Source organism: Sorghum bicolor, chromosome 10 (assembly GCF_000003195.3).
Source record: "Sorghum bicolor cultivar BTx623 chromosome 10, Sorghum_bicolor_NCBIv3, whole genome shotgun sequence".
NCBI classification, from domain to species: Eukaryota; Viridiplantae; Streptophyta; class Magnoliopsida; order Poales; family Poaceae; genus Sorghum; species Sorghum bicolor.
The window spans coordinates 22,430,192-22,444,715 of NC_012879.2; the positions used below are offsets into that span (position 1 = coordinate 22,430,192).

General features: G+C 41.4%; 1 protein-coding gene across 2 annotated transcripts; it reads right to left on the reverse strand.

Moving 5' to 3' along the window:
* LOC8072925 (protein decapping 5) lies at positions 6,752-13,903 on the reverse strand. Of its 2 annotated transcripts, XM_021449545.1 has the most exons (9): positions 13,604-13,903; positions 11,209-11,309; positions 9,783-9,851; positions 8,896-9,690; positions 8,593-8,715; positions 8,423-8,500; positions 7,450-7,632; positions 7,255-7,365; positions 6,752-7,176 (listed from the first exon to the last, which is right to left on the reverse strand). In XM_021449545.1, the coding sequence occupies exons 1-9, from the start codon at positions 13,737-13,739 to the stop codon at positions 7,021-7,023; spliced, it is 1,752 nt and encodes a 583-aa protein (XP_021305220.1). In that variant the 5' UTR covers positions 13,740-13,903; the 3' UTR covers positions 6,752-7,020. The 2 variants fall into 2 exon arrangements, with proteins under 2 accessions (XP_021305220.1, XP_002438363.1); XM_002438318.2 differs by having other exon boundaries at positions 8,593-9,690.

A 14,524-nucleotide genomic window follows, 5' to 3' on the forward strand; every position in this document is an offset into this window, starting at 1 on the left:
AAATAGGATAATTGTTTAATTGTGTATTTTTGTGCCCATGAAATATAGGAAAAATAATATTTTTCTTTAAATTAAAATTTACCATAGGAGCTAGCAACTTGTTTGAGCATGCATGCCCTTGCATTGGATTTATTGTGATGAGTGGATTTGACTAAAGCTTAAAAGGAATTCAAATTTGGTTTTGAAAATGTTTTGAAATGTGTTTTGTTTTTTTTAAAAAAAAGGGAAACAGAAAATAAAAAAAGAGAGAAGAACTCTCCCCTCTCGTTTTGGTCCAAAGGCCCAGACTCCACCCTCCCCCTGTCTTTCCCTCGCCCCAGCGTGCGCTGTGAACCGCGGCCCAGCTTCCCCTCCCGCACCAGCACCCTCCCCTCTCTTCTTTCCATTGACAAGCGGGTCCCGTGACCCAGAGTCATAGACAGGTGGGGCCCACCGGTCAGATCTTCCTCCCACCTCGTGTCCAAGCCGGATTCTATCCTGTAACGAACTTCGGCCACGCGAATCCTTCGCGGTGGCGTGACCCACACGCCGAGGGGCCTTTAAATAGCGGCCCCGACCCTGCCAAACCCCCCAACCCCAACCTTAGAGCGAGCAGCCGTCCTAGCCAAGCTAGGAAACGTCGCCGAGATCCACGCCGCGCTCGAAACTCTACCGTGCCGCATCCTTGCCCCTGTGAGTTCTTGGCCGAGCTTCTCATCATCTTTGCGAAGTCATCGAGCCTTTTCTTTCTCTTTTTCGTGCTTTCTATGCTTTGCTTGACCTCGCCAAACTGTGCAGGAGCCCCGTCATCCGCTGTTCTCCGTTGTGGCCGCACTCCGGCCACCCCTTGACCCCGTTTTTGCCCTAGGTGAGCTCGCGGTAAGCTTCTCTACGTCTCTGTGCTTTCGGTTCACCGATTCATGCCCTAAATCGCCGGACGAAACAACTCCGGCCAAGTCCGGCAATGGCGCCGCTGCGGGCACCCTCAGCTCCGGCCGGCTATCCCCTCTCTCTCTCCACGATCTGTTCTGGACCGTCCAAATCTTGATCAACGGCTCAGATTCGAACTTACCCCTTCGGGGCAGTTTTTGCTAGAGACCCTGCACTTTTTAAATATGTAACCCGCAGTCCAAAACGCACTTTCGAAAATACGCTTTCCGATTTTGAAGACGGAAACTCAGTGCTCAGATTCAAAATACGTTTTTAGAAAATTACAAGTTTGCCACTGGTTTTATATTGCTCATAAAATATTCGTTTTAACTCCGTTTTGATCCATTCAAATTGCGTTAGAATCGTATTCGCAAGATCTACATGTTAGTCTCACTGTTTTATAAGTTTGCAACTTTTTATTTTCGTGATCCTATTTAATTAATTATTTTTCTAAAGAAAATCTTAGAAAATTCATATCTTTTTCTTTATAGCTTCGATTTTCGTGATCTTTACGTCCGTGTGATCATAGTGCGAGGTAGATTTGTTTTATAAACTTTTCACCTTTATTTTCTACTATTGGTGTATTGTTCTAATTATAGGTTTGTTTGCTTTGTATGTTTGCCTCTGGATGATTGTTGTTGATGTGATGACTGAGTTTAGACGGTGAGCTTTTACGTGGTGATCAAGAAGCAGTTTGTGGAAGGTTTGGAACTAAAAGAAGGATTTGAGTTTCAAGGCAAGTATAGCATGGGATCATCCTTGCTTCCTAATAACTCTAATCACACAATTCATATTGCATGTGTCTTCTTGTTAAGGATTTCCGATCTTGTACCTTATCACCTATGGTTTTGCATTGGGTAGCTTATGCTAGTGCTCCACTAAACCATGATCTTGTAATTTGACTAATGGAATATGTAATAAACACTAAAAGAAGACTTATTAGCAACTTTGGTAAAGAGGGCTAGAGCATTGGGTTATCTTTTGGTGCTCTAGTTTCTCTTCATAAGGACTTATCTGTATATGACCATCCGGGACATACAGTACAACTGTGAGAGCTACATAGCTCTGGCTTTAGCTTAGTATGAGGACCTTTTCTAGCTTGTTAGAGGTTACCCGTGTGGCGCAAATGGGGAATAGCAGACTATGGATTCCTGCGGGTGGATCACATGGACTGACTAATGAAACCAAGCGGCCCTAACCTGTTAGACGAACCTTTGAAAGGCTTCATAGCCAGCCTCCATAGGAAGGGGGTTTAGAGACTCATGACCTCGGGCAAAAGGGTAAATCATGACTCATAGTGAAAGTGTACAACCTCTGCAGAGTGTAAAACTGAAATATCAACCGTGCTCACGGTCACGAGCGGCCTTGGACCAATACAGAATAAATGATCACTAATGACAAATCTTTAATGTTATTGTTGTTAATATGTTGTTTATGCTATTTTTTATTCACTTTACTTGATCATGAGTTTACTTTGGGACTTGACAACTTGATGCTACTCATATGCTAAAATGGTGACAACTAAAAGCTACATGCAGTTAAACCAGTGTCTAGTCTTTGAGCCTCATGAACCCTATGTTATTCTTGCTGAGTACGAGATGTACTTACGCTTGCCTTTACATTTTATTTGGATAAAAATCCCGGATCGGTACCAGTCAGTTGTCCCTGTGGATTTGGAGCTTTCGCCTAAAGAACGAAGTGCATTTCCTCTATTTGCTATCCAAGGTTATATCTTTTATATTAAGTTTGTTATATATTAAGCATTGTCTATTGATATTACCCCTATTTGTGGCTATATGTGAGATTTGACTTCCTGGGCTCACATATGGTGTGTATCTGGTTTTGTTCTTAAAACCGTGTGCTACAAAAGTTCATGGCAAAGTCACCTATAGTGATTATATCATATTAATGAAGGAAGCAATTGAGGTTGAATCTCCTACTAAGAAGAAATAAATGTCCTGTTATATCTCTAGCAAATAAAATGAATGAATATAAATATGTAGCTAGTAAGTGGATTTGTAAAATCCATATAGTTCCTGAAGAATAGAATTGTAACATAAAGAAATTAAATCTCATACAAAATATTAATAAGTCTAAGATATAATATATTCGTCAATGAATATTGAAGTCTCAAGAAGAGCATGTCCTAGAAAGAATAGTTATTGAATGACTTTATAGTGAATAAAACTATCTCAATGTGTATATCACATAGTAAACTCTCATATATTAGAGAATATTTCTCATAGAAGAAAAATGTTATTCACTAAGAATGAGAACATTATTGAAGAATTTAATCCATGAAGGATTTACCAGTCAATTCTTGAAAAGCACCATTAATAACTTTAGAACACCTATTTTTTTTACTGTCCTGCTGCCACTGCCAGATGGTTTGCAATTGGGATTGTCTGGGATGATGCTCCTAGTATGCATGAAAGAATTTATAGGGCAAAGGATGTTTTTCATGGACCATTCTTCATGGAAGTTTTCTTAAATGCTGCCTGATGTTTATGGAATGAAAGGAATGGAGTTACCTTCAATAGGAAAGTTCCAAGTCTAGGATCTTGGAAGGCTGCTTTCAAAGAAGAAACCAAACTGCACCTATACACAATCAAGTCGAGTCTCCATCCAATAGTTCTCAGTTGGCTCAGTGCTCTGTAGAATCTTAGTTTTCTTAGTTGTCCTTTTTACTTTCAGTTGGTTAGAGTAGAAGAGTAGATGCTTCCCTCTCCCTAGTATCTGTTTTCAGTTCTTTTGTTTCTAACCGCTGGTCAGCTTTCCCTCTTGTAAGTTTTCTTTGAACCTCTCTATTCAATATATGTTGCCGGGGGGCTTTGCCCCACGGTTTTTAGCTCAAAAAAGAAAAACACCATTAATCTCTGAAGTAAATGTAGACCCAAGAGAAATAAAATAAGGAATTTTAAATGCCATGAAGGTACCATACAAACACTCAGAAAGTGTATACTGTAAAGCTAGCAATGAAGTTTTGATATCCTCTAAATACCATAGAAGGTATGACAATGATTGATTTTGGCAAATGAATTATTCCCTAAATGTCAAATGCAAGACTAGATTTATTATTTAGTAGTACAATCAAAATCCTAAAGATCTATAGAGAATGTAATTTAGAAATCCACTAAGAAAGATCTAGAGAAGTATTCAAACTCTAGTATAAGTTTGATTCTAGTGCAAATCTACTATCTTTAGAAAATCGACATGTTCTGTCCAGAAGTTCTCAAACCTGAAAATATTGGACCAAGGGATGGAGCTACCAAAAGTAACAGCATAAGGTATGTGGTTAGAGATTGGTCTATCCAAGGGGTGCACCTCAGTTGAGGGATGGGTGAAGTTCTAGCTCGGGGAGCAGAAAACCTAATCTAGTTTGATCAGCAGGGGATCTGGCTGCATGTTACTCCAAGTAAAAGTCCTACCATTGAAAGGCAGTTTGACGAAGTCCAAGGCTGAAATGAGATCATTGAATAGTTGCATCTCATTGGCATCCCCTCTTGTTTTGTTTCTTCCTCTACCGACCTGTAGAGATTGAAATCCCCGGCAAGATTCCAGTCTTCAAGATCATCTATGTCTAGGTTCAAAAACCATGTGAAGAAGGCCATCTTCCCTTCTGCTTGTGATCGACCATAAATATTGCTAAGGTGGAAGGTAGAAGCATCCAAATTATTTGTGAACTTGACTGTAACACAGTAGCCATTAGAATGGATTGTTACTCCATCAAACAGGTTACCATTCTAGATAGTAATTATCCCTCCCGAGGCTCCAATTGAGGGAAAGTAAGCACAGGTGTTCAGGTGTTTTGAGCAGAATCTTTTTAGGTAAAGGTTGTCAAAAACCTCCCTCTTAGTTTCCTATAAACAAAGGATCTGGCAAGAGCTTTCATTAACTTTGGTCCTGATGGCATCCCATTTCTCCTAGGAGTTAATTCCCCTGAAGTTCCACACAAGTATGTTGTACTGCCTGTTGTTATTCATTAAAAAACATGATCCAAAGGATAAAATATCTAAACCTCACTAGGAGGAATGATATAGCCCTAATGAAGAATAAGCATAGGCATCGCACAAGGCAGCACAGAACTGATCGGGGGATGAAAAAGTCATCGATATACGCGGGGTAAACTGGCCAAATGGCATAACTTAATCAAACAAAGTACCAAGCAACGTAGCTTACACCATTGCAACTAACTAAAGAGATAAAGCACCAGCATGTAAGCTGGGACAAACTTAAGAGTTTGAAACTAAGTTCACCGCTAGATAACTTAAACAAAAGATGCACTCTGAACCATAGTGCAGGGCCTTGAGCTGTGGTGGTTCACTTTCCATTGGCGTCCTTCTTGAGGATGGAGGCTGACACATCACTAGGATAGATCTGGAGGAAGCCCGTGGCTATCCCCTGAGCAACTTCCAGCAGCAGAAAAGGAGTTGTTGCTAGAGCAGGGGTCCTTGGTGGCCCTGTGATCATGGCGAAGGGCACAGGGTGGAGCACATCCTTCTTGAAGCCACCGAGCTTGCTGGCACTTCTCTTGCTGCACCTGAGGTGACGATCGTGAACCTGCTTGGCCTTGGTTATCTTCCTCTTCCTTGGCGTGAATTGGTCCCCCAAAATCTCCATCAGCTCTTCATCAGTGATCTCTTCCAGTTCAGCATGGGTGGGCACAGGCTCCAAGCTCTGATCAGGAATAAGGAAGGCCATCCAGGCTAAAGTTAGAAAATCACAGAAGTATGTCGAGATAGGTAAATCAGGATCAATATCCATATGATTCAGATAGATAAAAAAGCTAGATATAGGAATCTTGGATATGAAACTGAATACCTTGAGGAGGTTCACGTTCAGGGTCTGGCTCAGATCGTAACAAGCTCCTTATTGGTGGGTGTCTTCGAGGATCCTGCTTGGAGGAGGGTGTCTATGTTTTCGACTACCACGGCAACAGATTTGATCTTGGGGGCTAGGGTGTCATGTTCTTCATACACTGGCTAGTATCTGTCCTCAAAAGTGGGCAGGGCGGCAGAGTCTCCACCGTTAACCAAGTCCTTTAGGTCATTGAGCTTTAGACCATGCTATCTTCCCTAGGCACCTGCTCCGTTAACCATCAAATTGTTAGAGCCTCCAGCGTTTGAGACCACGGGGCTTACATTAGAGTCTGCAGGTGGAACTGGTCCCTCCTAGCGAGGAGCAGAGGTAGGGAAAGGATGCAAAGGCCCAATGGTGACAAACCCTTCTTTATCAGGGAGTTGGTTGATGTTGCCCCTCTTTAGGATGTAGCAGGCTGACGTCCACGATGTCCCATTGAGGGGGAGACCGGTGTTTATCTTGAGTGATGACAAGATCTTGGAATCATCATTGAGGTGGAGATGACATTATCAAAATCCTAATGTGCTTTGGTGAACAACTTCTTGCCAATGCATAGGAATCGCATCTCCTTAGGTTCTTTGCTTTCATTTGATTTAAGACATTTTAGCTTTTCAAAAACCATTGATTTTACTATGTATCTAGACATAGTTTGTATCTAAATACACAGCAAAAGCTATATATGTAGAAAAGCCAAAATGGGTTATAATTTGAAATTAGAGTATTAATGTTTGGGGTGCAGTCTCGTGTATCATCCTTTGTTCGCGGAACACAACTTTCTATATCATCCTGCTAGCACCGATTTCCCCTTATTACTTTCCTAGCTTAACTCCCCTATCAGATCGTCAGTACTAGAGCCTGAACTCTATCCCTTTCCCTACCCGGAACTCTCTCCCTTATTGTATCAGATTATCAGTAGTAGTGCTTGTTTTTCTGTTGGTACTGGACAGATCTGTGTTACATCTAGCAATCTGCTAACAGCTTCTACCTCAAAAAGAATATAAATAAATGACCATCGACACTGACAAGAAAGATACAGATGTGAAAGCTTCTACTCTAATCTACCATCAATAAAACTGACACTGATTCTTGAATTGTCACATCACTAACAAAATATTAAGGCATTTTATCTATAGCAGAAGATAAGGAAACTCTAATAGGCACTTACAACAGCAGCACTGTAATCTGCGATACATCTCAGTTTACTACGCAAATTGGCCATTGCCATTCACTGTGCTTCCAGACACCGAGGTATCACGACTGGTGATTTGGGTAAGAGTAGCCACGGCCCCTACCCATATATCCATATCCTCTACCATAATAGCCACGACCACGAGGGCCACCACCCCCACCACGCGGGGCCCTACCTCGGATGCCCGTTGGTCGATGCCTTGCTGAGTCACCAAAGGTCTACAGCCAAAATAAATTATCATATGCACTGAATGCTAAGGTGATATGGAAAGGTAAAGATTCAATGTCTGTCAATACCTCGGTGTCTATTTTCCTCTGCTCAGAGAATTTCACTCTTCCATTTCTCCCTCCATTGTCAATTGTGTTGCAAGAGAGTGAATCAAAGAAGTCATCTTTAACATACACAGCCTTTTCAGGGACAAGAGAAATGGTTAATCAGCATCCAACATACTGAATAGTAAATCACGACAAGCAAACTAACAGAACTCATACCATAGCTTCTGGCTTTCTAGGTGATATCTCATCGTCTTCTAGAACATCTCCATAACCATTTGGTTCATCATTTAACTGCCCTATGCTTTTACCAAGATGGCCCCATACTTCATCTTTGTTGAACTTCTCATTCATTGCCATGAAATCGAAGTCCTCTGTGAACTTGGTTATGGGATGTGATTGCTGTAGAGAGAATGACGGTGAATACTACAATCTAATGAAAAAGCAAAATAGACTCCAAAGAATGTCTCAAGGGGCTGAAAACAGAACAGAGGCATTTTAAGACGCATCATCATGCTAGTAAACACATGCATTTCCCAGTACAATTGCCACTACTTTATGGCACTAAAAGATGACATGGTTTGTTTATAAACTGGTAACTTTGATTAACACATGGTTGACAGTTTGACACAAACATACAAAATACTTCTCCAAGACATTTTATGGAAAAAAAAAATACTATTATAGTACACTGCAAAATCTAGCAGCCCAAAACTAGGAAAAGTCTAATAACAGGGAGCCCCCGACAGGCCAACTAAACAAGAATAACATTGATCAGAAATTCAGAACAGGGTCCAGCTATGTTGTACTCCATTACAAATTATAGAACGTTTTGGAATTTCTAGATACATTGTTTTAACTATGTAACTAGACAGTGTATATCTAAGTGCATAACAAAAGCTATGTATCTAAAAAAGCCAAAAATGTCTTATAATTTGGGATGGAGTAGTTTTCTACATTATACTTGCACAAAGTATTCAGGCTACAAAAGAATGCTAAAAATACCAAAAACAAAGTAATCAAGAGGACCAAACTTATTGATAATGCTTTCTTAAGGATGTGAAATCAGAAAAAGCCTTTTCTTTGAGTGACAATAACGCGACAAAAGAATATAAACAGAGCAACCTCACATCTAAAAAATTTCTAGATTTTTAAAGTTGGTAGGATAAAACATATTTTCAGATAAGCATACCCCATTTCCTCTTCCGTGGCCTCTTCCTCTTCCCCGGCCTCTATTGTTGTACTGGACATACGAGGAAACTCCTACAGGCTGAAACAAAAAGAATTAGATTAACGAGAAGGGGAGTGATCACAAACTATGCAGATTATGTTGAGCCTTATGGAGTAGATATACTCCAGTACCTTTTGAAGCACGGGCTTGGGCGCAGGCAATAGGGCCTTCTTATTTCCAGGTGTAGCAACCACAGGTTGTTTTGCCTTCCACTCACGCTGCTTGGCTGGCTTACTTTCACTGGTCACTTCCACCTGTTGCGACAAAACAGAAGAGGAAGCAACCTGTGTGGGTGAAGCAACAGACAATGTAGCCTGAGAGGATGGAACTGAAGAGGGGACAGCCTTAGAGGATGGAACCACAGCAGAAGTTTGCAAGGCATGAGATGATACAATTGTAGAGGAAGTAGTTGCCAGAAGTTGCCCAGGAGTTACCAATGGAACTTGCTCTGCAACATTGACTGGAGATGCATCATTAGCAGATGGTGGCTGAGACGATGATAGATAGGTTGGCACTGAAGCATCAAGTACAATCACAGGCTTATCAGTGGAGAGAGAGGGCACAGTAGAGTCAGGAAGAGCTACTGGTTTACTGTTCACCAGAGAAGGCAATACTTGTGACACGGGCATGGAGGGTTCATCTGTCGAAACTGAAGGAGTCACAGATGGAGGAGCAAAACTCACAGATACTACAGAAGCAGAATCAGATGACCACTTATTTGGCAGTTGGCTTCTTGATGATTCAGTTTCTGATGTACTCAATGAAGCAGGTACTGACACAGATGTAGGTACACCTGAAGTTTGACTTAAACTATTACTATTACCAGGTTGAAGAAAAGAAGGAAGCTCTGGCATACTTGGAAATCCAGTGGGTAAAGATCCAAGTCCAGGATATTGTATAGGAAGCTGCAGGGCCTGTGGAACAGCCAAACTGTGTGGTGGCCTAAGAAAGGGTGGCGGCTGCAGATGAGGAAACCCAGTTGGTGGTGTGTAATATCCTGGCCAGTACATTGGTGGCATTGTAAGGCCAGTGCCATTCGCTGATGATGGCATAGGTGACGAGTTCCATGACTGTAAGCTGGTGCCAGATTGGTAAGGGGGCAAATTCCCTTGAAATGGTGGTGGCATCTGAATCATGGATGGAGCATTGTGTGAAGTAGGATTAGCTGTTGTTGTGCTTGCAGCAGAAGGCAAGCTTGTAGACAACGAAGCTGGATGAGGATAATGTGACTGCCAAAAAATAAATAATAATAACAGTGAGCCACCTCTCATACTTCACACAGAAGGATTTAAATTCAAGTACTGGAATAACAAAAGATTACCTGAATAATAGCAGGATCATTGTGTAAAGTTGCTGACTGAGATGGTGGAGAGGATTTGACTTGCAAATCCTGCAGTAAAAGGTAAAGCTAAGATACTGCTGGGAAGATTATGATAGAAGTATCGGAAAAGCAAATGAACAATGGGAAAAGTATATGGGTGGACCAAGTTACAGTGAATCAGCAAGGAAAAAAGATACAAATTTAGAACAACTGACTCAGATAATCAATAACTATGGTTTTGGGGATGCTTATGAACAAAGCTGTTAGGACCTCAATATGTACTTGATAGATATCGTCAGTTAAGTAAAACCATATAAAATGGAGGTAAGTTCTTACAATACTTATAAGAATCACAATTCATGACATGACATGACATGCACTCTGAATTAGATTTAAAAGAAAAACAAAACCTAACTAGAGCCCATCGCAGACAAGCATCTTTATGGACACCAATTGCACCCTCCAAAATTTTCCTTCAATACCCTTATCCAGCAAGCTATACTGCACCATCAAAGGCTTTGCTCCATAGTGCACCAGGGAGTTGCCTGATTCAGGATCTTGGAATATTCAATTTGTTTTTCTAGCACTTCCAGTTGCTGCATCTAAACATGATGTGACTTATGAAACCATCTGCGCTCCAAGCCACTGACTAATTACATGATTAAAATGGACAATGAAGTTTACCATACTGAATAGCACAAGGAATAATAACTAATAAGATATGCAAATCAATGGAGGCACATCTAGCCTGTTTGGATAACCTTTGGATTATACTCCCTCCGTTCCAAATTAGAAGACATTTTGGCTTTTCTAGATGCATTTCTTTAATATGTATCTAGACATAGTGTATATAACTAAGTGCATAGCAAAAACAATCTATCTAGAAAAGCCAAAACATCTTATAATTTGGAACAGAGGGAGTAGTAATCAGATAAATGATCTATTATGGTTGGACAATAATAATCCAATCAACAGATTATTGTAATCCTAAAGTCCTTCTTAAACCTACCAATAGGAGATTATATGTGCTCACAAGACCAAATCCTATATAGTTCAGCACCTATAATCTAGGGATCCAAACAACCTAGATTATTCAGTGTTCCACAAGGCGCTCACCTAGATGCGCTTAAACGCTAGGTGGAGGGGCAGCGCCGCACCTAAGGGGGTTAGGCGGAGGATAGGTGGCATGCCCCCAGATCCAGGGCCAAGCTGACGGAGGGAGGGATGACGGGTGGCGGCGGAGGCGGAGAGCACGCCAGGAGGAGGCTCGCAACAGATAAGTTTGACACATGGTATATTTTCTATTTTAATACCATCACCTCTATATCACTTCCTCGAGTGGTGGCAGAGGCGGAGAGCGCGCCACAAGGAGGCTCGCGACGGATAAGTTTTACACATGGTATATTTTCTATTTTAATACCATTACCTTTATATCACTTCCTCGAAAGAGTATGTACTCATATATCTTGTCGCTGGCAGGAATCTGTTGGCCATCCTTCTTACGACCTTCAGTTCCAAATGAGCGAACTGCACCAAGGTACATAAAAGAGTGACCTGTTAATATAATCAGAATGGACGAAAAACAACAAATAACTTTTTTGAGCCGAAAGAACTATAGGGGTAAAGCTTCAGGTGTCTTTTAATGAAAGCTGCAAGAAAAAAATGTTTAAGGCATCTTGTTGACTTCAAGGACAAATGAAACAAATGTAAGTTGCTGTAAACTCCCACACTGTGGAGAACTACTTGTTGATATTATACAGCAAACATAAATCAAAAGTACAGTGGATTTGAGATCGATGAACAACAAAAGGCCTTCAATCTTACAATTTTTTTTAAGAAAAAACAAATCAGCTAGTGGCCATGTAGCAGTGCAATAAGCAGAACATTAACAAAAAAAAAGGATTAATCAGGTTTAATATACTAACTCATCTAAAGTCTAGACAGGGGATCCCTAAAAGTTAATTGGTTTCGGTGATCATCTAGGCATATCTATAAATGAAATGGTTTTAAAAACAATAGATACTCAAATACGCTAATAATAGATAAGGATATTACTTAAACTAAAAAAAGAGGAGCAAGCTGATACTTGCTATATAAATATAGGACCCAGTTTTATATTAATATAATAATCAAAGATTACTATTTGCTCTACAAAAAAAGGCAGGTACACTTTGTGTAACTTTGAATTCTCACTGATTCAACTATACTAAGGGTGGTAAAACTGTAGAGACATCCCCAGTGCCTAAAAGGGACCATTTGCCTGTTAGCCTCTACGAAAGAGGAGCAAGTCAGTTGATATGTTGACGCCACGGAAGATTAGCTGTGTTTTAACAAGCACACGATACAAAAAGACATTGGCATAAACATCTCCATCAAGGAATATATATTTGGAACTCAAGTATGTAGGCCCAAAAATAAGATCTACCCTTTTTGTCCACACTAAAACAGGTGCCAAGTAATTCACAGTTTTGGTAACAAAACACAATTGGGGCCTTGAAGCCATGCCATTCTCGACTTTGTTGTGACTAGACATTCCAAAGTTGAGTGAGGTCCCAAGTCCCTTTTAGCTTACAATTTTAGCCAGACATGAGTATGGAAAAGCACGGATAATTCCAGGGCCAGCCCTGGGGGTGGGCCAGAGGGGTTGCCACTCTAGCCCCAGGGCCAGTCCTAAGTGTAGAGCAGAGGGGTGGCTGCTCCAGTCCTCCCGAAACAAAGGGCCCCCTTCCAGGTATGTAATAATATTAGCGCTAGCATTTGTATATATGGACCCAGAAAGCACCAAAACTCAAAAAGGTAGCAACCAAGCACCGAGACGCATCACTAATTGATGTTGCCTGAGCCATGCCACATGAAGCAAGTCATGCTACAACTCACCAATCACCTTGATCCACCAGTAGATGACTCCATGGAGCATGACTCACATAGGAGAGCGACTTAGGCACTAGCCCACCAGGCTGAAGAAACCACCATAGGTTCCCTACCCCTTAGTGTAGTTTAAATTCTAAATTGAGAATCGAATCCATTCGTTAAGGAACAGACCGCACAGCCATACACAAGTTGATCAAAATTGTGAATTTTGTGAATTGTCCAACAAATGGTTATCCATTAGCCAAAAGACTAATCATCAGTCAGTACTCTATACTCGGTTGCATTAGTCATTTTTTGGAACCTTGATCATGAGTGCTTATTATATCAAGGGGCCCCGAGTTTTTGTTTCGCCGTAGGCCTCAGAAAACTCAATAATTCCAATGTTACAGTCCAGCAAGTGGAGGATTACTCCAAATGAAAAAACTGAAAGGGCTTCCCAAAGATGACTAATGTACAGCCACTGCTTGTAAAGTGTTTAGGACACAGACCATCCCGTAACCACCTGACCTTATGCCTAGTTTCAATCTACAGCCTATCTTATCATGCTGTTTTTCCAGGGAAGAAGAAAACACAGTGCAAGATAACAAGATTTGAGCATCTGAGCAACAAGGGAGCTGGAACCTTCACAAAGCAGCAACTTTGCATACCCAACTCATATTTGCGCCACATTTCAGTGAAATCTCACAGAAGCATTAAGTATTAACAGGCAGTCTGGTTCAAGTATCTAAGAAGTAACTGAAAATTCTGAAGGAGAAAACAGACTGAGAACCTAACAAAGAGGATCGTATAAAGGAAAATTCACAACCTAACATATAATAATAGATAATATTAAATACGAGTGAATCGTAACCCTGACGCATGGTCGCACAACTATCCTCCTCCACCAACAGAATACAAAACCACCTAGGATGAGAAGAGAGCGAGAGCGGATAGGCACTATGGCATCCTACCGTTTCTGAGCCCGATGCTGGACTCCTCGGTGTTGATGGTGTACAGGACTCCCTCGTACCGGATCTCGCTCTTGGACATGAGGCTTATCAGGCTCCCGATGTACGACTCCGGCGCTGCAGCTGCCGCCGCCGCCATCGCCGCCGCCGACGATGCCTAGGGTTTCGATCTCCCGCTCCCTCTTCGCTGTTTTTTTTTCTCTCGCCCTAATTTTCCCCCTTTTCTTTTTAAAAAGCCCTTCGCTAAACTCTCCTCTGCGTGACCGCGTCGTCTCCCATTCTCTGACTGTTTCGTAGAAGTGGACTCCTGCTATGGCAGGACTAAAGATGGTCGAGCTCTATTAAAATAAGAATATGGGTTAATTTCATTATCTATGGGTTTGTTGAGTATTTTCTAACGATTTTGCATTTTATCTTTAACAAAACGTGGAGTTTGTCAAGTCTTAAATTAATATAGAGAGGAGAAAAAAAGATACCTCCAATGGTTTGACAAAATTGTGTTGACAAAACCCAAAGTATGGACACGGTTATTTTTCGGACGAAAATTTTCTTCGCGTCTGGACTCGGTCACGCGTCTTTCTTTGCACGCTATTCCTAGCGCCTCCGTCTTCCAATTCGTGGTCGTGTGTGCACTTAAAGGAAGAGAATTGATTAGGGCAATGAAGACTGCTTGCAACTGCTAGGGCTTCTTGGAATACAGCTAGCGTACTGAAAGATCAGGACGACAGAGACGGCTTCAGCCAGGTCGAGTTAAATTAGCTAGCCACCGGGGGTTGCTGTACTCTATAGCATCGTCGCCATGTCCTCGTCCTAGATGAAATCCATATTGCCGACGACTCTATCAAGCCGGTGTTGATGTCCAGCGATGTGCAAAACCAAAAGATCACGGCCTCCAACTTTCCGCAGGAAGAAAACGACGGCGTA

Excerpts from the sequence above, each read along its gene's own strand:
- LOC8072925 (XM_002438318.2), bottom strand. The coding sequence starts at position 13,739 with ATGGCGGCGGCGGCAGCTGCAGCGCCGGAGTCGTACATCGGGAGCCTG. Across the intron at positions 9,691-9,782 it reads ATGATCCTGCTATTATTCAG|TCACATTATCCTCATCCAGC; the intron begins GTAATCTTTTGT and ends ATTTTTTGGCAG. Across the intron at positions 7,366-7,449 it reads CTAGAAAGCCAGAAGCTATG|GCTGTGTATGTTAAAGATGA; the intron begins GTATGAGTTCTG and ends GTCCCTGAAAAG.